At 36.5% G+C, this 22,622-nt stretch overlaps 1 protein-coding gene across 1 annotated transcript in view; it reads right to left on the reverse strand.

Moving 5' to 3' along the window:
* The window catches only part of GYS2 (glycogen synthase 2 (liver)), a 69,736-nt gene that overhangs the window by 23,470 nt on the left and 23,644 nt on the right, over nt 1–22,622 (reverse strand). The window contains exons 2-9 of the mRNA XM_011955087.1: nt 20,770–20,951; nt 16,353–16,544; nt 14,611–14,793; nt 9,778–9,922; nt 3,627–3,744; nt 3,325–3,445; nt 736–842; nt 12–71 (exon numbers count right to left, since the gene is read on the reverse strand). Coding sequence (XP_011810477.1) covers nt 12–71; nt 736–842; nt 3,325–3,445; nt 3,627–3,744; nt 9,778–9,922; nt 14,611–14,793; nt 16,353–16,544; nt 20,770–20,951 — 1,108 coding nt within the window. The remainder of the gene's footprint in view (nt 1–11; nt 72–735; nt 843–3,324; nt 3,446–3,626; nt 3,745–9,777; nt 9,923–14,610; nt 14,794–16,352; nt 16,545–20,769; nt 20,952–22,622) is intronic.

Consider the following 22,622-nt stretch of genomic DNA (forward strand, 5'->3'; position numbering starts at 1 on the left):
CAAGCACCTACCTTAATAATGCATCATAGAGTTTTTTTCCAAACTTTTCCTTCACAGAATGTGCAATGTCCCTGTTTGAAACAGATTTATCATTTAAACAGTATGACAATGTTTAATCTTTATTTGTTATGATAATGCTATTGTTTTGTTGACATTCTTTGAAATTACAGGTATCTTTTTTATAGTCTCTTCTGTTATTTTGCTACTTGCCAATTCAGCTTAAGTTGACATCTCCAGAGCTGAGGCAACAGAACACCATGGCCAGCACAAAGTGCTTAAAATTTTTTTTGCTTCATGATGATCGGAATAGCATAGAGAGCAGAGAGGGAGAGTAGATAGATGTATAGATGTAACAAGACGGGAATTCATTGATCATTGTTGAATCTGAACTATGAGTATAGAGGGGGTCATATCACTAAGCTTTTTGCTTGACATGTTTTTAGAATTTCACACACAAAAAAAGTTAAAAAATGTTTGACTCATCTTTAAAGATTTCTACAGGGCCTTCCTTGTTCCTTCAATGGTAGCTCATTCCAAAATTTGTATAACACCTATAATGTTATAAGCATTGTAATAATCTAAAATAGTAGTATGATGAAAAGAGAGTCAAGTATTATTTGTCTGTAATAATCTTAAGGAAAAAACAAAGTTCAAGGCGATACATGAGATATCATTCACTTAAAAGAAATCTTTTTACATTTATTGCTTGAGAACATTCACAGGACGTGAGATTACCACAGCTGTTTTCGCACTGCTTGTCCTTTCAGGGTTTCCACGTTGAAATTATTTGTCTTGGCAGGCATGATGAAAAACACCACCACTGTGACGTCACTTTTATGCATCTGATGAGGAATTAGTAAACACAATAGAGTCAACTATCAAAGATTTTTTAAAAGTATGATAGATTGAACTTACACATAGAAAAGTAGTGTTTTAAATACCAGTAGATAAAAGGAATAGTTATTATGAGTCACAGACAAATTATATTCACCTTCCTGAGACTTTTTCAGAAATTTTAATTAAAATTAACATTTAAGTAAACATTTAATTAACATTTAATTAAATTTTATTTATAAATTCAAGTAATAATTTTATTATTTTTATATTATTTTTATTATTGATTATTTATTAAATAATAAATTTATTAAATAATTTTATTTAATAAATGTTTAATTAAATTTTCAATTTTCAGTCAGTACTTGTCAATGAACAAATTGACTTTCAATCAGTATTTGTCAATTAACAGTTTGAAAATTCAAACAGATTATTTTCACGCCTTTGACAATCTAGAATAGATAACAATTGCTATTGATAACACTGCGCTTTTCTGTGGTTAAAAAAATAGCATGAATGAGAGCTCATATTACAAGACCAAAATTAATTCTTTAAAATTTCAGATTGGAAATTTAACAAAGATTTAAGCTTTGGTAAAAGCTAAAATAATATTTAAATTTTTTTGCTTATTCACGTTGATTGATGACAAATAGATTATTCACATTTTTCTGCTAAATGTCTTGATTCTCATGATGTTATATTTTGGTTTTTAGCCCTAAAGTAAAGAAACAAGCACATGCTGAGCACTGTGCTGGGGTGCTTTAAATATACTCCCAATAATCATGTATAATAGGCATTTCTCTCCTCATTTTATTAATGTTAAAAGAAAGGAATGAGAGGTTAAATATTTTGTCTGAGTTCCTACAACAGGTTAGTGCCAAAACTGACATTTAAACTGCTGGCTTAGCATCTCTCAAAAGGCAATGACTTGTTAAAAAGCTATAAGAATGAAAGGATAAACTCACTTAAAATCATGAACCTCTAAGGAGGTTTATGTGTTCTGGAAATGACTGACTAGCTCCAGAGTGTGGGGCACTTTACCATCTGGTACGTAGCCTGGGCTCTCCGGGGCCTGACATTTTATTAGGGAAAGCTACTAAAGGCATACAATAGGAAACTCACACTAGGACCAGCCAATGTGCTATCAAAGAATAAATGTACTATGTGGAAAGAGAATTCCTTCTTTTAACTTCTCCAAGTATTGCAGTTATTTTTTATGTCTAGTGTAATGGTAATCAGTCTTTTCTTCAAATCTATAAATAAAGTGAATATTTAATAATTATATAAATACGTTTATTAATAATGTCCCTAAAGACTCTATATTTTATATAGTTGTAAGTCCATTATAAAGCTTGTTGAATGAATATATACTGGGAAAATATGAAGTAAGATTATTTAAGAATAATCTTTTTAGCCTTCAGTTCTATTTTGCAGAGTTGGACTTTATTAATGAATTGCTTGCTTATTAATGCGGCTTTAGTAAATTTTTTTAGCATATTTGATATAATGCCTGCTCTAAAGCAAAAAATTTATGTCCAAGAAATAAAAATTTAACTCGAGTGTAGTAGAAAACTCAGGAAAGTTTAGATTTTCTCATTATCTCATTAAAATTGAAATTCTACACTCCTCTCCTGTGAATATTTTCCTATTACTTATTCTGTATTTTTATGTGATTGGGATTGGAATATAAACCAATAGCTCCCATCAACAGCTATGACATGGTACCATTTTTTTATAATTGCTTCTATTTATGCATATTGTATTGCTCAGTTAGTTGAGAACCCACTTTGTATCCTACCTTCCTGAGTGAAAAAATGATTTCACATTGTTGGGAGTAAGAACCTTCTTTTTCCTCCTTCATGCTTTCATGTGGTGTGACATCCACTAGTTCAACAGTTTAAGACTCTCAGTCGCAGGAAGGAGGTGTGGCTGGGGAGGTGAGTGAACCGAGTGTGTGTGTGTCTGCCCTGTTCTACAGAGAGTTAGAGATGTCTGGTTTGGCTGCCAGCTATGTGGCACATGCTTCAGTTGGGGGAGGAGAGTGATGGTCAGAGCTTCCTATGATTAAATGGCTAAGAGTAAAAACAAGGGTCAGTATTAGGATGCCTACTGCCATGTACATAAGCCACATCTTCCATTATAGTCTTCAATGATTTTTTGAAAATTAATATTTTGCTCTCCATCACTTGATTTCTCTATATTTATTTTTCAATTGATTACAAACTCATGTGAGGGAAAAGGGATGTTATAATGACTTCTTAAAATATAGCATATATAATGGGATAAGCTTAAGCTTCTCCTAAAAAAATAAGACGACATTATAGACAAATATAAAAGTCAACACTATAGCAACTCCAATATGTAAATTGAAAGGCTGAAGCCATTTTTAGAATACTATTATCATTTATTCTCTTGAAAACTATTCTTCACTTCCCACAGAAGAAAGTTCTCCCTACAAGGCTGTTATACCATGTCCTAAAGCTTTCTTACCCTCAGCAGGAAATTTAGCCTGGATAAGGATTCTAGGAAGATGTCAGCTCCTTTGTTTGAAAACTCATACCTCCCAGCAATGAAAAGGAACAAAGTCTTTTCAAGATCAAAGTCCAGATGACTAAAACAAAACAAAACAGTTTCAAATGAAATACAGCAATAGTAACAAAATGTACACAAGAATTCTGTTAATGTACAAAGGGGGCTGGGAAAGATAAACATTTACTATTACAATTCTGTTTTCTCTCTACCAAAGATCCCTCATATCTGATGCTTCTTTTCTTTAATAAAGAAAATCATACCCATAGAAATGACCTCGAACAAAATCTTGGATTCTGGCCTTGTACATGGCATGTAGATTTTGAAACTCATGCACTGCTGAAAATTTCTTAACATTCAAGCCATTTGGAGTAACTACATCTAGAAAAGTAAAACAAAATTATTATTAAAATTCTCTTTTCAAAGAGGGTACATTGTAGAAATAAGTATCTTTAAAACTATAAAGCTAGATGTTTATTAACATTCTACTTTCTGACTACCATAAAAAGTAAAATTTATAAAATTTCCAGTTCATAAAAATTCACAACACATTTGGTCTATTGATTGAAATAGGAAATCAGAAATGCCTGACCAAAATAACAATGAGGGACTGGTACAATGAAACAGGTTAATCAATAGCAATAATAATTGTTATTATAGTATTCATTTATTAATTATTTAATGTGCACCAGGTTTTGCTTTAAAGGCTTACAGTGTAACTCAATCTCTTCAACAAACCAAAGGAGTGAGTGCTCTTATCTGTATTTTCAGAGGTGGAAACTCAGGCACAGACTTGTTCAAAGACCCTGTCCAAGAACACACGGCTGGTAAGTCGAAGCAGAATCCATGCAGTCTGCCCCCACATACTGTTTCCTAAACCCTGCACTAAACTACCTCCTGCCATCTTGTTTTCCACAAGTGTATGGGACACCTTTTGTACATTTGGAAAATTGGAAAAGGCAGCCTCTTACTTCTAATTTCTATTCTTATTTCTATTTCTTATTTCTAACGCAACTGATTCATTCTTCCCAGGAGATTCGGTTGCTCAGGCAGGAAGACATTCTTGGTTTTCCAAATATTGGTCTGTGACAAGAAACAGAGGGACCACTCATAGCATATGATGGAAACTACCTACTGAGTTGAATACATGGGTTATCACATTTAGTAGCATAAAAGTAAAAGCAAGAAAAAAGAAGCTATGTTAAAAAAAATTTATCACAGGGCTATGAAGATTTTTGTAATTTTAAGAATCTTTTCCAGCCTGGCCAGCATGGTGAAACCCCATCTCTACTAAAAATACAAAAATTAGCCAGGCGTGGTGGCAGGCACTTGTAGTCCCAGCTACTGGAGAGGCTGAGGCAGGAGAATCACTTCAACCCAGGAGGCAAAGGTTACAGTGAGCTGAGATCATACCACTACACTTCAGCCTGGGTGACAGAGCAAGATTCCATCTCAAAAGAAAAAAAAAAAATCTTTTACAGTTAACTGCCTATTTTCTTGATATGATTCCACAAAATCAATCCACGCTTTTTGGTCATTTTTTTTGGAAAATAAAAACTTACTGATTTTTATGAGTTTTTATTAAGTAATCTGACATTTGTTATACTCTTTTACATGCATGGCCACTGTAGAATCAATTTTAAGCAGCCAAGGTTTCCAGTGAAAGCTTTCATGTGAGTAATTCCTAAATGAACTATATAATGTGATTCGTATAGTATGACAATTACATCTTAAAACGTATTTATCTTTCTATAGCAATTACGTAGGGCTCATTTTGTGCCAGGCCCTATTACATTTGACATATAATAATTTTTTAAAATCCCTATGAGGTAAGTTGTTTTCACTGTCCCCATTTTACAAATGAAGAAACTGGCCTACAGAATATCAAGTCATTTGGTCAATGTCAAGTGAGTACAAAGTAACAGAGGCTGGATTTAGAACCAAAGCAGCCTGGTTCAGGAGTCTCCCCCCTTTTGATGCAGTGGTGTCATACAACTGTACCATACAAAAAGCTATAGAAGGCAAGAATGTATGTGGATACCAGCTTACTATGGATTGTAATCCTCAGCGATTTTCTAAATTGTTTTGCAAACAATTATAAAAACAGATCTGTGTCCTGAAATTGTCTGTTTATTAGCCTAAAGAGTTAGGCCAATGAGGTCTTCTAATATCCATATTAATAACAGAATAATCTCATATGCACAGGCCTATGTGCAGTCATATGCTGGTAAAATTTAACAAAAAGTACTCCAGGAAAAAGAGAGAAAAAGAGAAAGAGAGAGATAATTTTAGTATTTCCCTTTCTCCAAGGTGTAAATATTCCCATCATGACTGATTTCAAGCTACCAATGTAGGTGCAGAGTTGGGAAGAAAAGTGCAGTAACACCATTATAGTATTTCCATCCGTGAAATATATATATATATATGGATGTGAATGCACCATTATATAGGTTATAAGTTTTAGGTTATTTTTATATAATGGTGCAGTAACATATAATGGTATTACTGCACCATTATATAAAAATAACCTAAAATCATAGTAAAATGTAGTAAAATAACTAAGAAATGATGTTAAATTAGTTAAATTAGTTTGATTAGTTAAAATTAATTAGTTCATATAAGAGAATATGAATAGGTTTTCTCTGGAAAAGAGAAAAGGGAAAGCCCTGGAAGCAACATTGGTCACTAATTTCTTACTATTGTTCCCAAGTAGAAGACAGTGTCAATGTTATCCCTATTTCTGATGTTAGGCAACGCCAACACAAAGGAAAAACATTGACTAAAGGATGGTATTAGCTAGAGTTCATATTAAGGTATTAACATGGGCTCAAAAATCAGTAATTGCAACACTATTAGTGACTATATTAAAGGGAAAATGACAAATTTTTTAAAGCAACATAGGATATTTAAGGCATATGTTGTATTCAGTTTTGTATCTATAATTAGTAAATATATAATCCTGCCTTCCCTCCAATATTTTTAAGAAAATATCACCTTTTCAACATCTTAAATTATTTTGAGTCAAATTTATGGCAACAGCATAATGATACAGTAGTAAAAATAAGCTTTTGCCAATGATTATATAGTGATATTTTGAAAAATACCAGGCCCCATGTGTGTTTTTGATCTAGTCAATTTGTCTCTTGCTCTGTAGTTGTGCCCTCAGCATTAAAAGTAATGGCTCTAGTTAAACTTTTAATGGGGGAGGACTTCAAGAAAAACCAAGGAATACAAAGTCATAGTTCCTCTATGTGATCCTTTTTTTTTTCAGAATGCTCTTGGGAGGGTTTATATGTTTACTGATCTACTGAAAGTCCATTGACCTTCTTGAGCCATAAAATGTTCAGAGATTTCACAATTTCCATCAGAGCCACCACATGATTCTACTGCAAGTCTGAAGAAGACCAGATTGCAGTGTTTATAGTTTCTGGTAGAATTTCCAGGTAAATCTAGTTTGTGGGCACTCAGTAATAGATGAGAACTTGGGGAAAATCTAGACAGTGATCCACACAAAATAATAATTGTTGATATTTTCTAAATCTTTACAATGGAGCAGGCACTGAGCTGAGTTTTTTCCAGATGTCAACTCTTCGAATCATTGCAACAATTCTAGATAAGAGAAAGGATTTTTTTTTTTGAGACGGAGCCTCGCTCTGTCGTCCAGGCTGGAGTGCAGTGGCCAGATCTCAGCTCACTGCAAGCTCCGCCTCCCGGGTTCACGCCATTCTCCTGCCTCAGCCTCCCGAGTAGCTGGGGCTACAGGCACCCGCCACCACGCCCCGCTAGTTTTTTGTGTTTTTTAGTAGAGATGGCGTTTCACCATGTTAGCCAGGATGGTCTCGATCTCCTGACCTGGTGATCCGCCCGTCTCGGCCTCCCAAAGTGCTGGGATTACAGACTTGAGCCACCGCGCCCGGCCTAAGAGAAAGGATTATTATCCACATTATGAAGATAATATCCACATTATGCAGAGAGCTTAAGCAACTTTTATAATGTCACACAGCTAGTAACGTATACTCAACATAAAATCATTTTTGATACTGAATACAGGTAGTTTGGCAAAAAGCTCATGCTTTGACCACTACTCTGTACCTATATTCTTAAGAAAACAAAAATTTAAGAAAATAGTATATAGAGAAAGCAGGACCCAGAATACAGTCTTGGAGAATGTCCACTTTGAAAAGTAAAAGAAAGTAGGAAAACGATTAGAAGCACCAGAAAAGATTATACTGGAAAGAAACTAGAATGTGCAGTGTCATGAAAAAGAATGGAAACAGATGTTCACCACCTTTAAATGCTAGAGAATATAAAGAAATATAAAAAACATTAGATGACCCTGAATTTGATGATTTTTGGAAAAGCAATTTTAGGCCAGAGTTGGAGGTCGGAAGCCAGAGTCCCAGGGGCGAATGAATAAGTGAACTTAGCAATTATGGTTTACTCTTACAAGATATTTGGCAGCAGGAGAAAGGAGGAGATGGTATGACATTTGGCAGGGTAGCAATCTCAAGAGAAATTTTCATTTTAGAATAGGCAAAAAAAAAAAAAAAAAGAAAGTATTTCTGTGAGCTCATAAAAAGATACTGTAGACAGGAAAAAGGAATATCTAAGAGAGAAATAAGCATATTGATGGAATAAACTCCCTAAAGAAGAATGGGAGTAAGAATCCAAGTGAATCCAAGAGAAAATCCTTGGAAAGAAAAATGCTACCATAGGTTTTTAATGCTTCACTATTCAAATTAGTTGGGTTCTCGTTCTATCTTGTTTTTTATTTTTTTGTTTGTTTGTTTTAATCTAGCACCTTGAAATACCTCCTCTACACATTCTGCTATCTGAAAGAAGGACAACTAGAGACAAGACCATAGGAATTAAGCAAGGAGGATATATTAATTAGGATGGTTTGGTTGCAAGCAATATAAACCTACTAATGCTGGCTTAAGTATAATAACAAAGAATTTATTAGTAGGATGCCGGAGTGTCTCACGGCAAAGATTTAGCTGAGCCTTGGGAATGATTTTTAAAAGTGGCTGAAATTGACCGGGCGCGGTGGCTCACGCCTGTAATCTCAGCACTTTGGGAGGCCGAGGCGGTTGGATCACGAGGTCAGAATTTCAAGATCAGCCTGGTCAAGAGAGTGAAACTCCGTCTCCACTGAAAATACAAAAATTAGCCGGGCGTGGTGGCAGGCGCCTGTAATCCCAGCTACTCGTCAGGCTGAGGCAGAGAATTTCTTGAACCCGGGAGGCGGAAGTTGCAGTGAGCCGAGATTGGGCCACTGCACTCCAGCCTGGGTGACAGAGCGAGACTCCGTCTCAAAAAAAAAAAAAAAGAAAAAAGTGGTCAAAATCACTGTGGAGAACCTAGAGTTCTCTCTCTCAAGTCTGTTTTTGCTTCTCATAGCAATTCAGTGTAGTTTAATCTCTTTGCATCCAGTGCAACAGAATAGAAAAATAAACACTATCAATAGCTCAAAACTGGCATTCTATCATATGGCAGTGCATTTAGAGATTCGTTTGAATGGGAGCATTCTGATTGGCCTAGCTTATGTCAGATGTCTTCTTTGCGGCCAATCAGCTGTGGCCGGATGACAGGGCAATGTCTTATGAGTATAAGTTCTTCACGTTGCAAGCGCTGGTTGGGTCTGCAGATAGTTCCTAGAAAAATTTTCAAGGAATTTGGGGATAGGTAAAACAACATGTTTCTACCAACACAGCACCAATGAGGCAACGTTACAAGACGTAGGACTGGGATAGTCTCACACAAATTTCTATTTTCTTGGCTTTCATTTTCGTAAAAGACAAGAGTCAATTGAGCTTCCTTACACATACCAACTCATTATGACAATCCAGGTCATACTGAGGTTACTTCAAGCATAGCTCATTTATTCAACAAGCACAGATTGAACACTTAGCCATGTTCCAGATACAGCTTTGCGTTGGTTTCCCTGCAAACCTACTGAAATTGAGAATTAAAATACACTTAAAGAGATGCATGGGCCGGGCGCGGTGGCTCAAGCCTGTAATCCCAGCACTTTGGGAGGCCGAGACGGGCGGATCACGAGGTCGGGAGATCGAGACCATCTTGGCTAACCCGGTGAAACCCCGTCTCTACTAAAAAATACAAAAAACTAGCCGGGCGAGGTGGCAGGCGCCTGTGGTCCCAGCTACTCGGGAGGCTGAGGCAGGAGAATGGCGGGAACCCGGGAGGCGGAGCTTGCAGTGAGCTGAGATCCGGCCACTGCACTCCAGCCTGGGCGGCAGAGCGAGACTCCGTCTCAAAAAAAAAAAAAAAAAAAAAAGAGATGCATGGTAACTGGATGCAATTTTTCCTCAAACTTCACGATGGAAAAACAAAATCCTCATAGTCTAATGTCATTTGGAACTGAAAGATAGGTGATCCAGGGATAATAATTACCAGGCTTTCTCTTCAGCATATGCTCGGCCTCTATTGCTGTTATTTCAGAAACCGTGGTGAACACATGAGCGCAATGAACGGAGGCTCGCTCCATGCAGTACCGGTGGTAAATCTGCCTTTCCCCAGCCTCTTTGTCTATGTTAAACTGTTAGAAACAAAAATAAAACACACATTTGCTAACACTAGCCCTTCTACACAAGCAAAAAAAAAATCACACATTTCACCAATTGGCTTTCCTTAAGGCTATGTAAAATTTTATGACCACACAAAAGTAATAAAAGCTTGAATTAAACTCATTACTACAACATACACAAGAACTTACACTTTAAAAGACATTGTTTACTCCATTTCTCCTTCCAAACTGCTGTTTAACTCCCTAAGTAAATGATGTTTCTACCTTGCTGTAATCACATAGAATTCTTGAATTTTTGACATTTTAATTACACTTTTACTTATTCTACATCTTGGAATACTGAGCTAATGCCTTTCTCCAAAGTCTTTTATGTATTTTCCCATAAACAGTGAAACAAAGTTGACATTAAACTTGACACTGAAAATAAGAATAATTATTGTAATGCTTAATTCACTGGAAGAGAACCTGAGAAAGAGAAAGACAAATGCTTTTCCTCGGTTATAGATCTTCCCCTTTATAATTGCAAAGAGTGTATAGTTACTCTAGTTAGATATTGTGCTAGATTATGCAATTATCTATACTTCCAGGTAGTTTAACTTTAAAAAAGTCAAATTCCCAACAATCACTTAAATAATCGGCAACTGTTGTGGGCTTCTGCCATTGCACTTAGTTACTGAATATAATGTTTCACATAGCTGCATATGAAACTAGCAGTGTCTAAGACAAAAAGGATATGTAAAGTTTCTGACTTAGTAAGTAGGGTGCTTTTCATAATGGAGATTGTTAGTAGCTCTTCAGCACTAGTGTCAGGCACTCCACTAAGCACAATGACATATTTAATCCTTGTAAACTACTGAGACACATATTTTGTCTTCATTATATAGAGAAGGAAATTGAACCTTTTAGAGGTCAAGAAACTTGTCGAAGGTCACATTGCTATTAAGAATCTTAGTAGAACCCTAATTTGATCCCTAATCAGCCTGACTGATGAATGAATACAATCTTGTATTCATCTGTTTTTATACCATTTAGACTTCGACACTATCAACAAGTTAGTCCCAATAATTACGGCATCATAGAGAGAAAAATACTGAAAAGAGACCCATTAGAGGAATCTCATGATTAGAACAAGAAAACTTCTAGAACATTCTTTCATGACTGTAAGATTTGGAATCATCTCTCTGAAAATGTTTGAATCAGCTTGTATATGACATGCTTGGATTAGCAGAAGTTTTCTTAAAAGCTCTATGTGGCTGGTCTAATTCATGAAATCAAATCTCTCATTTAATCAACTTTTGTGAGCAATTTATGTGTATCTATTACTTTTAAGAAACATATAAATTAATGGAAAATGGGTTAAAAAAACAGGTAGAAATGAAATGAGTATGTGTCTGAATAAGTTACAGGATCAGAGCAGCACTGATTCACTCTGGTTGAAGGTAGGCAAAAGAATCTCATACTACGCAATAAGTGTAGTCAGCATCAACCCTACAAATGTAAGACTTTCAAGTGCGAAGACGAAGACTTACTCATCTTTGTATTTCCAAACTGGTTGGATGAATAAAACAGCATTTGGACCAGGACATGAAAGTTTAATTCTGGGAAAGTTGTTTTTAGCTGAAATGCTAGCTGCCCTAAAGAACAAGTATAGAAAATGCTATGGCATGTGCAGAAAATAGCAGCACATCTGATGTGACTGTAGCATTGGATGTAGAATGTAAGAGACAGAGGCTGGTCAGATATAATAGGGCCAGATCACTGAAATCTCTGAAGATGAGCCTAGGAACTTTGCCTTTGTCCTATAAACAAGAAAAGCCACTCTGAAAGTGTTTGTTTACAGGTGTGGTAAAGACAGAGTCGATGTTTAAGAAAAACAACTCTGGAAAGAAGTAAAGATTGTTTTCTATCCCATTGAGTATTTTGTGAATTTCAAATGAGATAACAAATGTCAAATGTTTAGAAAAGTGCCTGGAATATGGAAAGTGCTCAATAAATTTAGCCATTGTTATTATTAATTATTATTATTGTTGTAGAGAATCACATGTCACAGATAAGACAGCATTTAACATTTGGACTAGAGATGGAAAGATAGATTTTCTAAATGAGAAGGCTGAGTATGCACAAATACAGTGGCAGGATAGCAGGAGCCTCGAAACCCCGTGAGAGGCCTTGGGAAAGTCAGGCACTTGTGCATGCTTCTGCCTTTCCCTCCTCCCATGGGGCACCCTTATCTTTTAGGTCTGTAGTATGTGTGACCACACCTGTGGCTTTACAGAAACCCTATCCATCTACACATGTTGTCCACTCTTTATGATTGTATCTTAAAATCTCTGTACAATAATTCCAACATAGGACATATCTGGACCTGGTCTTTTTGACAATGGGTTTTTACTTTCTTGCATTTTAATATATCTCATAATTTTTTATTGAATTCTGGACAATGTATATAGAAAAACAAAAAATGGGTAAAGTACATATTAATCAATAAAACACAGTCCAGTGACACAGTGGGTAACCCTATAATTGAAGTTGACTAGCTCAAAACTTGATCAGAAGAAAGAGTTTAAATCCACCAAATAAATGTCCATGGCTTCCTTCCCCATTTTTCAATCCCAAATGGCATTGTCCTCAGATTTCCATCTAGGAAATTCTATTACAATTAAGAAAAAAAAAAAAGGCCAGGCGCTGTGGCTCACGCCTGTAATCCCAACACTTTGGGAGGCTGAGGCAGGCAGATCATGAGGTCAGGAGATCAAGACCATCTTGGCCAACATGGTGAAACCACGTCCCTACAAAAAACACAAAAATTAGCTGGGCGTGGTGGTGCCTGCCTGTAGTCTCAGCTACTCAGAAGGTTGAGGCAGGGGAATTGCTTGAACCCAGGAGGAGGAGGTTGCAGTGAGCCAAGATCGCATCACTGCACTTCAGCCTTGCAACAGAGCAAGACTCCGTCTCAAAAACCAAACAAAAACAAAAACAAAAACGTAAGAAAACTAAAGGCTTTAGGGAATAAAAAAGCATTTGTTATGTAGCTATTAGAGTCGAGGGGATAATTGATCAATGACTGGACTTTAAAAAATGAGTTTGGAGGCCGGGCATGGTGGATCACGCCTGTAATCCCAGCACTTTGGGAGGCCGAGGTGGGCGGATCATGAGGTCAGGAGATCGAGACCATCCTGACTAACAAGGTGAAACCTCGTCTCTACTAAAACTACAAAAAACTAGCCCACCGAGGCGGCGGGCGCCTGTAGTCCCAGCTACTCGGGAGGCTGAGACAGGAGAATGGTGTAAACCCGGGAGGCGGAGCTTGCAGTGAGCTGAGATCCGGCCACCGCACTCCAGCCTGGGCGACAGAGCAAGACTCCGTCTCAAAAAAAAAAAAAAAAAAAAAGATCTCCGAAGTGAAATACTCAATCTGCCACTCTGATATTTTCTCTTTCACTGAAGTTAAAGTGCACTCCTCTCCAGGAAGCATGCTTGTTCATCTTATCAGCTTATCACAGATGACTGGTTTGCCCTTATTAGTCCACCATTACTATGTGCGGCTAAGAACCTCCTATATCCCCAAGCTTTCTGAAATCCTTGGTGACTTTATTTTAAATGTACAGCTTGTGTTTCTAGTTTGACCTTTAGATTAGGCTGACATTTTCATAGGGAAGGACTCATCAGGACTACCCATTGCTTTACAGATGTTAAAAGTTTTTCAGAAAGAACTTTTTTGCGCTCTGAGTGTCTTTGAGACAACAGTATAACTTTTCAATAGCATTATCTGAGTATTATTTATGTATTACACACACATACACATTCTGTTTTATAGAATCCTAGAACTCTTTAAGCTGGGAAAGTTTTACAAATCAACTTTCTAACTTCCTAATTTTCCTGATAATGAAACCGAACCCTAGAGTGCTAAATAGATTTGATTGTTAATACAGATACCAAATCTGCAAAACCTCTGAATTGATATTCCTCAAATGCTTTGTTAATATTATTAACATGATAATATAAAATACATACTTTCATTAATCTAAATTGACATATAAAAATAGAAGAAATAAATTAAAACTGAATGACTTTGGCAGGTCATAGAATCAGGTAACCTGCTAAGATGAGCAAAAATAACTTGTTGTTCACCAAGGACCCATATCCCTGTTTGCAATAACTTCTGTTTTACTTGATCCCACAAAAGTGCCCCCTTTGCATTGCAAAGTTACAGGGAAAATTGAACCTATCAACCTATAATGTGGCTTTTAATCAATTGTTTACTTGGAGGATAGAAGAAATAGAGGAAGTAAGTCTCACAGTGCAAGTTTGTATGTCTCAAATCCCAGTTCTCTACCTGCCACTCAGAGCTGTGTGTGAATCCAGGGTGTTCACAGCACTTCCATAGCCTTTGGCTAGAACAAGGGCCCAACCCTGGGCCGACACCACGTCTTTACTCCTACCATATCTCTCTGGAACTATTGTTCCACAGCGGGACAGAAATCAGGCCTCTCACCTCTATACTGTAGTGTACTCTGAACAAAGTTGAACTATATGAGCTGTCTGTCTACCCAAGGGAAGCTTTGTCATGAATATTGATTAGCTAAAAGGGCATTTCTGCCATCTAGTTGGCAGATGAAATGTACAGATCAATACTTATCTTTCAGCTTCAGCAATCTGAAAGAAGGGTGAGTAAGAAGGAAGGAGGAAGGAATATTTACTTTATCAAGATGGTTGTAGAAATCAATATTTGCTGCACAGAGATACCTCCCGAGTAGTGTAGCGTGGGTTGTAAATATTGTGGCAATAGGAAGTTTCCTGGCTCGAGAAAGGATCAGTCCAATTCCAGCCTGCCATTCATGGAATTGGGCAACGACATGTTTACCATCTGCGTGATCTGTCACCTACATTAGAAAAAAAAAGCATTCAGAAAAGTTGTTGATGAAGCTTGATTGTGATCATGGTCCACATTATAAGTAGAGTTATGGTGTCTATAAAATATTTTACAATTTAAAGGAGTCTAAATATAGAGCATGAATATTTAGCAAGGATAAGTACAGGATTCAGTGGCATGTTCATTAACCCCATGTATTTTTATGTCTTAATCCTCTCTTTCAGTGATGGAGCAGATTTTTTTGTATCCACAGAAGAATAAATACTAATACTAATGACAGGTAATGAATATTAATAAATAAATGGAATAAATACAAAGTAGGCACTCAAAAAATATTTATTGACTGTATGAACAAATAAATTCTTAAAGATATCACTGAACAGCTGAATCAATTGGGACTACTCACTTACAAGTTTATTTTTTAAAAACTACTTGAATTATTTTTAATTGACTAGACGTGTGTTTATTTATTGTATACATTTTGATATTTGCCGAAGGAATGGCCAGGAAGAGACTTCTATAAAATATAAAAATGCCTTCTATATTTGTAGTGGCCCAATTATGGAAAAGCAAATGTTGCCTAAAACTATATAGCAATCATAATGAAAAAAATGCATATGAAGAAAAAGTGACTTTTACAATATCATTTTTTTCTAATAAATAGTACTTGAATTTTCGATTACTTGAAAACTCTAAAAGCATACAATGATTTTCATGTGTGTATTTGCATATTTGATTTTGAGAAACAAAGATAAAATGCCATTACATCATTTTAGAATAAATAATAAACGATTCCATGTTTTAAATTTATCTTCTTTGGGTTTTCCTTTTCTTGAAGGCAACAAAATTTAACTGATATATTATTAAGAATATGGAATTAGGGAGAAAGAGGCTAATAAAAAACATGCCTTAAATCAAATAGCACCTTTGCAACACACTGAAGATCGGGGTCTAATTCCACCCCAAGGTCCAGTTCCAAATCAAGTGGGCATCGGTCTCTTTGCCTTACAAAGAGACAGCTTATTTTGTTTGCCCTTACAAAATATTAAATTCACACTGACTCCACTGTGAGAATTCATTTCCTTAATAGAGAAAAGAGCAAAACACTGACATTCAAGAAGGCTGAGCAACGAATTGGGAAGTTTGGAGCGTTAACTTAAAACAGTGATTATCACATGTAGTGTACATCAGGATCACTTGGAGAGCTTATTAAACAAATAGCTTATTAAGCTATTTGCTACTCTTAAGATTCTATACTTCATGTTTTTCTTGCATATATATTAAGTATCATCTATATATCAGGCAATATAATTGGATGTTTGATACACATCATGCCATTTAAATTTGACATGAGGTAAATAGTAGTAAGTATCATTATTACACTGTTCCAAAGGCTGGCATTTAATTTGCAGAATGCTCAACATTTCCTCAGATTTCTTTCAACTGTATTAGGACAAGCCATAATGGCATCATCTCAAAATTTCCTTCATTTAAAGATCATGGGATCATTTTAGACACTGAAAGCAGTTGTGCTGTTCCTCTGTTGTATCACTATATAATAAACCATACCTCTTTTAAGAACCACGCAGTTAAAGATCCAAATATCAGCATATCATTGGCTTCTCGGTCATGATAAGGAATGCCGACACTGCATGCTTCCCAGAGGTCACCCTTCCACCTATCCAGATTCCAAGCTGAATAGCCTATGTCAAAAAGTACCACATAAGGACTTCCTTCTATCAGCCATCTTCCAAAATGCACCTGTCATATAAAGAACACATAGCCATGTAGTGATATTAAGTCATGCAAGACAGGGCAATGTATTTGCACTCTGAGGATATAAACTTTATGTAGTACTCAATGGCAGATTAAACAAGCTACTTAGAAAAGAATACTGATAACATATATAGCCTCTGCTGTTTGAGCCTCAAGCTGGAATGGGCATAAATCCATTCTTCTAGAATCTCCAAATTCTTGCTCTTCATTAAATTTAAAAACAATGTATCTAGATCATGTAGTCTCTGTTCATCTATCTCTAGTTACTCGCTTGTGACCTTGAACTCATAGGGTTTAATATTACAGTCTCTGCTTTTATGACAGAGCCATGAAATGTTTTTTATCTCTGAAAACCTGGGTAGTTGGATATAATGGCTCCAGTGTCACTTATTTTCTTTTATGGAACAGGACTAACAATATTTCCTGCTAGAAGAAAAAGCTATTTCTGTAGACCAATATGTATGATTTATCTGGCTATTCCTATCAAAAAAAAGTGATGAAAAATGTTTCCCAATATGGTTGCCGTCAAAGGTTTAACTAAACACATTGCCCTAGATACATTATCTCTTTAATCTAGCAGCTCGAAGTATAATTCAATTACAATCTTCAAATTGACATTGATTCCTAAATGTTTTAACTTCTGCAAGTTTTAATGGATTAGCTCTCTCATTTTTTTCCCAATTGTGTGTATATCATCACTTGAATATCCAAGTTTTAACTCCCTTTTTTGTCTCCATATTTCTACAGCAATTTACTTGTTCTTTTGTCTTAATTTTTATTTTATGTTTATTCTCCTATTACATGATATACTACCTGATAAACCACTTCAAACCTTTTCTGGAACTCAGCAGAGGCTGAGAGTCTCTTTGAATGTGGATCCAGGCTTCTCTAGAAAATAAAATATATTCATATCACTTACATATTGGCACTTATGACTCCACCCGTGGCTTAATTTTGCAGGACTTCAAAGCCCAATTTGATCATTTCCTACCAGGGGACCCAGACATGTGTGGGGATGCTTCTCACCCATCTGTTCCTTTGTCAACCTTGAAAGACCCTCATTATGTTTCAGTTGTTTCCTTTATAATTCAGTGTTTATCATGCCACTGTTTCCTTTTAAGATGAAATTTTCCTGAGCCCCAAACAACTTTTCAATAGCTTTTCTCCTTGGGAAATTCATTGCTTCATGTATTTTAACACTGTGAATAACATGTAATATTACTATATAATGTTTATTGACTGCCTAATATGTGCCAGATGATACATAAGCTAAGATTATAAAGAAGAGTTGAAACTATTACACAAATAGAGAATGTAAGCCAACTGGTACTGACCTCCAGTCAGTTCTTGGCTGCAACACGAAAATATCCCTACACTAGAAAGCCATGTAGTCTTGAGACCAGTCAGTTCTATTGTGTTTCTCATCTACCTCCTCCTTTACAAGAACTTCAAATGCAAGCCCCTTCTAATATCTCCTTTATTTGCATCCTGATAGTACAATAGGCATTGTTCTGTCACATTTCTAACATTCTCTATGCTGCCTTCACTAAGAAATGTTTTCCGGTACTCTTTGGGATCTCACGTTCCCTTGTAAATTATACAATCCACTCCTTAAACCTTGCGTGCACCTCCTAGACACCACTACCCACACAGCATCTCAAGTGAAGACTTTGCATTTTTTCACCCCCAGAAACTATATTCCTGGGATGAGTAGGAAGGAAAGTTACTGATTTTTAAAATTCTACTGAAACTTTTAAAGCCTTATTCTTTATTTACATATAAAACACCTTTGAAATGTATGCTATCCAAAAATATTACCTTTCCTTGCTCAGCAAAGATAAGGTTACTTTTTGACCTTATCCTAAGCAACTTCAAAGGCCATATTTTTTATCCTGCAAACTTAACCTCATGGTTACTTGACCTTATGAACTTAAATTTCATGTTAATCTGCTTTCAGCTACTCAAGATCATGACTGTATTCTTTCCTTGTCAAATCCCAAATTGTTTCTTCTCTAAAATATTCCACTTCGGCATTCTGCTACCCAGTTACAACTCTTGTACTTCCATTTCTGTCACTCTGTTTCTGCCAGTGTATATCTTCTTTCTTTCTCCCCTTTAAGATCTCCAGTTCCTATAACCCTCCATGTTGTCCTACATTACCATCTTCTTTCTAGCTTTGCTTACTTTCCTGTCTATTCCTTATTTAATTCCTTTCTTTTCTATATATTCTAATGCAATGGCCCATCAATTAAACTATTAATTCAATCACTTTCACAATTACCTTCTATTCTTGGGCTACCTTGACCCATTGTATGAATGGTGAAATTAAACAACACTGGATCTTCATCTATTCTACTTCCTGCACCGTCACTCAGACTGTAGATCTCTCCTGGACTAAGTCAGACCCGTGTGCATTTGTGCCACTATAAAGTCATGACTACATCTCAAACATGTCCAAAAATTCCTTGAACACTTTTTCAGAACTTCTTTCTTGAACTTCCCTAATTTCTACATTTGCCTCTTAATTCTCATAAAATGACCTTTAACACTTGCTTCAGTAAGATCATCAAAAACGTTGGGTAAGATTGTCCTGAATTCTTCATTAACTTGTATCTAGTATTTACAGATATTCTTGTTTCCTGTTTGAGTGAGACAAGTGAAAAATGATTCTTTCAGTATTGCTTTGGATCTTGTTCCCTTCCCCATTCTCAGTGACTTTACTCTCTTCAATCTTCCATTTATTCTGAGCTTTTAGCTTTTCCCTGTCTGCTAGGTATTTCCCTTTTGCAAATAAACATGCTCAAGTCTTACCCATATTTAATAACACACCTGTTCTCAAAACCATGTCATTCTGCAACTACTTTATTATATTTTATCTTCATAGAAAAATCTCATAATCACAACTTCTGTATCTTTTTTCTTACCACTTGTTTATTCCTTAACCCATTGAAATGAGATTTAACCTTCCTTTCTCTTCTGAAACTGTACTTACCCATGTTACCAATGGCCCAAATGTTACCAAACCCAGCAGACCCTGGATCAATCCTTTGTTGACTTAATCCCTTCTTCATACTTAAAATTCTCTCCTCCCTTGATTTGACATCACGATTCCTATTGTAGCTGTAAGAAATTACCAGAAGCCTAGTGGCTTAAAACAAATTTATTATCTTATAGATATTGAAGTCAGTCATTCAAAATAGACTAAAATCAGTGTGTTGACAGAGCTACATTCCATGTGTAGTCTCCAAGGAAGAATCTATTTTCTTACTTCTTTTTTTTGTTTTTTTGCAATCTCTGCCTCCCGGGTTCAAGTGATTCTCCTGCCTCAGCCTCCCAAGTAGCTGGGATTACAGATGTCTGCCACCACACCCGGCTAATTTTTGTATATTTAGTAGAGACAGGAGTTTCACCATGTTGACCAGGCTGGTCTTGAACTTCTGACCTCAGGTGATCCATCCACCTTGGCCTCCCAAAGTGCTGGGATTACAGGCATGAGCCACCGTGCCTGGCCGCCTTTTCTTACTTCTATAGGCCACCTATATTCCTTGTGGCCTCTTCCTCCATCTACAAAGTAGCTCCCTTCAACCTCTGCTTTCATTGTCACATCTCCTGCCTGATTCAAATTCTACAGCCTCCCTCTTATGAGGACCCTTATGTTTACTTTGGGCCCACCTAGATATTTCAGGATTATCTCCCCTTCTCAAAATCTCTAAGTTAATCACATCTGCAATATTCCATTTGCTATAAAAGGTAACATATCCACAGCTTCTGAGGATTAAGACGTAAACATCCTTGGTTCCACATCATTAGCTTTGCTTCTACATTCGCAATATCTAGCTTCTTTTAATATAGATGCCCTAACATGCTGACATTCCACAAGGTTTGGTTGAAAACTTTTGCTCCATGTCTAAACATTTCCACTGAATAATTTTAACAACACTCATGACTTCAGTTTATGTACAAATGACTTCCTCAAAAACATGTTTACACTATAGCTTCTGCTGAACTCCAAACCAATTATCCTTCCTCTTTGGTTTTCACAAGGTGTCTTAAATGCAATCCATTTAAAAGGAAGTTCATCATCTTTCTCACAAACCTACTATTTTTCTCTAAGTAGGTGAATGGTCTTCTCTTGTGAGTTCATGTTAATTGCAGTCTTTTTCCCCATAAGTTTACTGAGAATTGCCAAGTAAAGTGTCAGTTCCTTTACCTGGCAGCCATGCTTATTCATTGCATCCACTGCTCTTCTGACAGCATCATTTACAGGTTCACACTGTTCCACCTGAGTCTTCATATTATGCTCAAAATATGGACCTATCAGAAAATAGTTGTCTCCCCATTCATCTGCTGTTGTTTTGGCCTTTGTCTGAATCACAGTATAGATGCCTCCAACTGTTAAAAGGAAAAAAGTTTCTATTATCATTCAGGTTAGCGATGCGTTCAAAGTGAAAAGGGATGAAAATGAGTTCAGATTTTTAAATTAGCATTTAGGATCCACTAAGCCCAAGGATTTATTTACCTTTCAAAAAGAATAGTATTTAACATACTGTTAAGGGACACCAACGAACGGTTACTGCTTTGTTCAATTCTGTGCATATTTTAAAGTCCCTTCCAGGTGCATGTGAAAGAACAGCAGGCTGGCAGCAGCAAACAGGTAAAATACTTCAAAAAAAAGTCTGAAAAGACAATTGTAGCAAAACACTACTTGCTTAAAGCTCCAGTCACTTTGTAGTGTCAAAGTTAGGACAAATACCCGTTGTCATCATACATGCCTTCAGCATCAGAAATCACTTTCGCCCCTCTTCCTCCTTCTCCGACAGTGGCCCAGAAGGGGCTCAGGCGTGTTCAAATAACAGCTGCTGTGGTTTTCAATTATGAGGAAATCTCCTAAGCTAAATAGTCATTTATCTTTTAAAGCACCAACTAAGGTACCTTTTGATAAGGAGAAAGTGCTTATAGATGTTCATAGAAGATGCTTGGTCCAACCCTGATGTCAAATCCAGTAACACAAATACATATTTCATTCTCATATGGTATTTCTCCCTTCCTAGTAAGGGAGGAGACCACCCCTCATATTGTCTTATGCCCAATTTCTGCCTCCAAAGAAAGAAGAAGTGAAAACTAAAGGGCAGAAGTGAAATCCACAGGCAGACAGCCTGGTGCCACACCCTGGGCCTGTTAAAGATCGACCCCTGACCTAGCCTGTTATGTTATCTATAGATTCCAGACATTGTATGGAAAAGCATTGTGAAAATCCCTGTCCTGCTCTGTTCCATTCTGATTACCGGTGCATGCAGCCCCTAGTCATGTACCCCCTTAGAGTTGTAAGCCCTTAAAAGGGACAGGAATTGCTCACTCGGAGAGCTCTGTTGTTGGAGATGTGAGTCTTGCCAAAGCTCCCGGCCTAATAAAGCCCTTCCTTCTTTAACTCGGTGTCTGAAGGGTTTACTCTGCAGCTTGTCCTGTTACACTAGAATCATTGCTTAATTCTCCCCTCTGATATTGCTGCTACCTCTATTAAAACACAAAGCCAGAAAATATGGATACATTTGGAAAATATGCACACCCTTGGATCCAGCAAGTCCACATCTAGAAAATTGACCTGGGGGAAAATTAAGGAGAGTGTGAAAAGGATGTTTACTGAAGCATTATAATGGCAAAAAATTAGAAAAATTAGAAACTGATGGAAGTCTCAATTAGCTCATGTGTCAAATGGGGGTAAAATAATATTTAGCTTGGAGGGAAAGACAGGTTCTAAAAGAGGATTAAAAATTAGACCTGGCCTAGGCAACAAATTTATGACCAAGTCCTCAAAAATAAACACAACAAAAGCAAAAATAGACAAATGGGACTTAATTAAACTAAAATGCTTCTGCACCACAAAAGACTGAATCCACAGAGTAATCTATATCTCTATCCATGTCTATGTCTGTCTCTATCTATCTATCTACCTACCTATCTATGTTTCTCCTATTTGTTCTGTCTCTCTAGAGAACGCTGACAAATACAGTGAGCTCAGGTCCTGAGCAGACATTTTCCAAAAGAAGACATACAAGTAGCTAA

Source organism: Colobus angolensis, unplaced genomic scaffold (genome assembly GCF_000951035.1).
Source record: "Colobus angolensis palliatus isolate OR3802 unplaced genomic scaffold, Cang.pa_1.0 Scaffold11, whole genome shotgun sequence".
Classification (NCBI taxonomy): Eukaryota; Metazoa; Chordata; class Mammalia; order Primates; family Cercopithecidae; genus Colobus; species Colobus angolensis.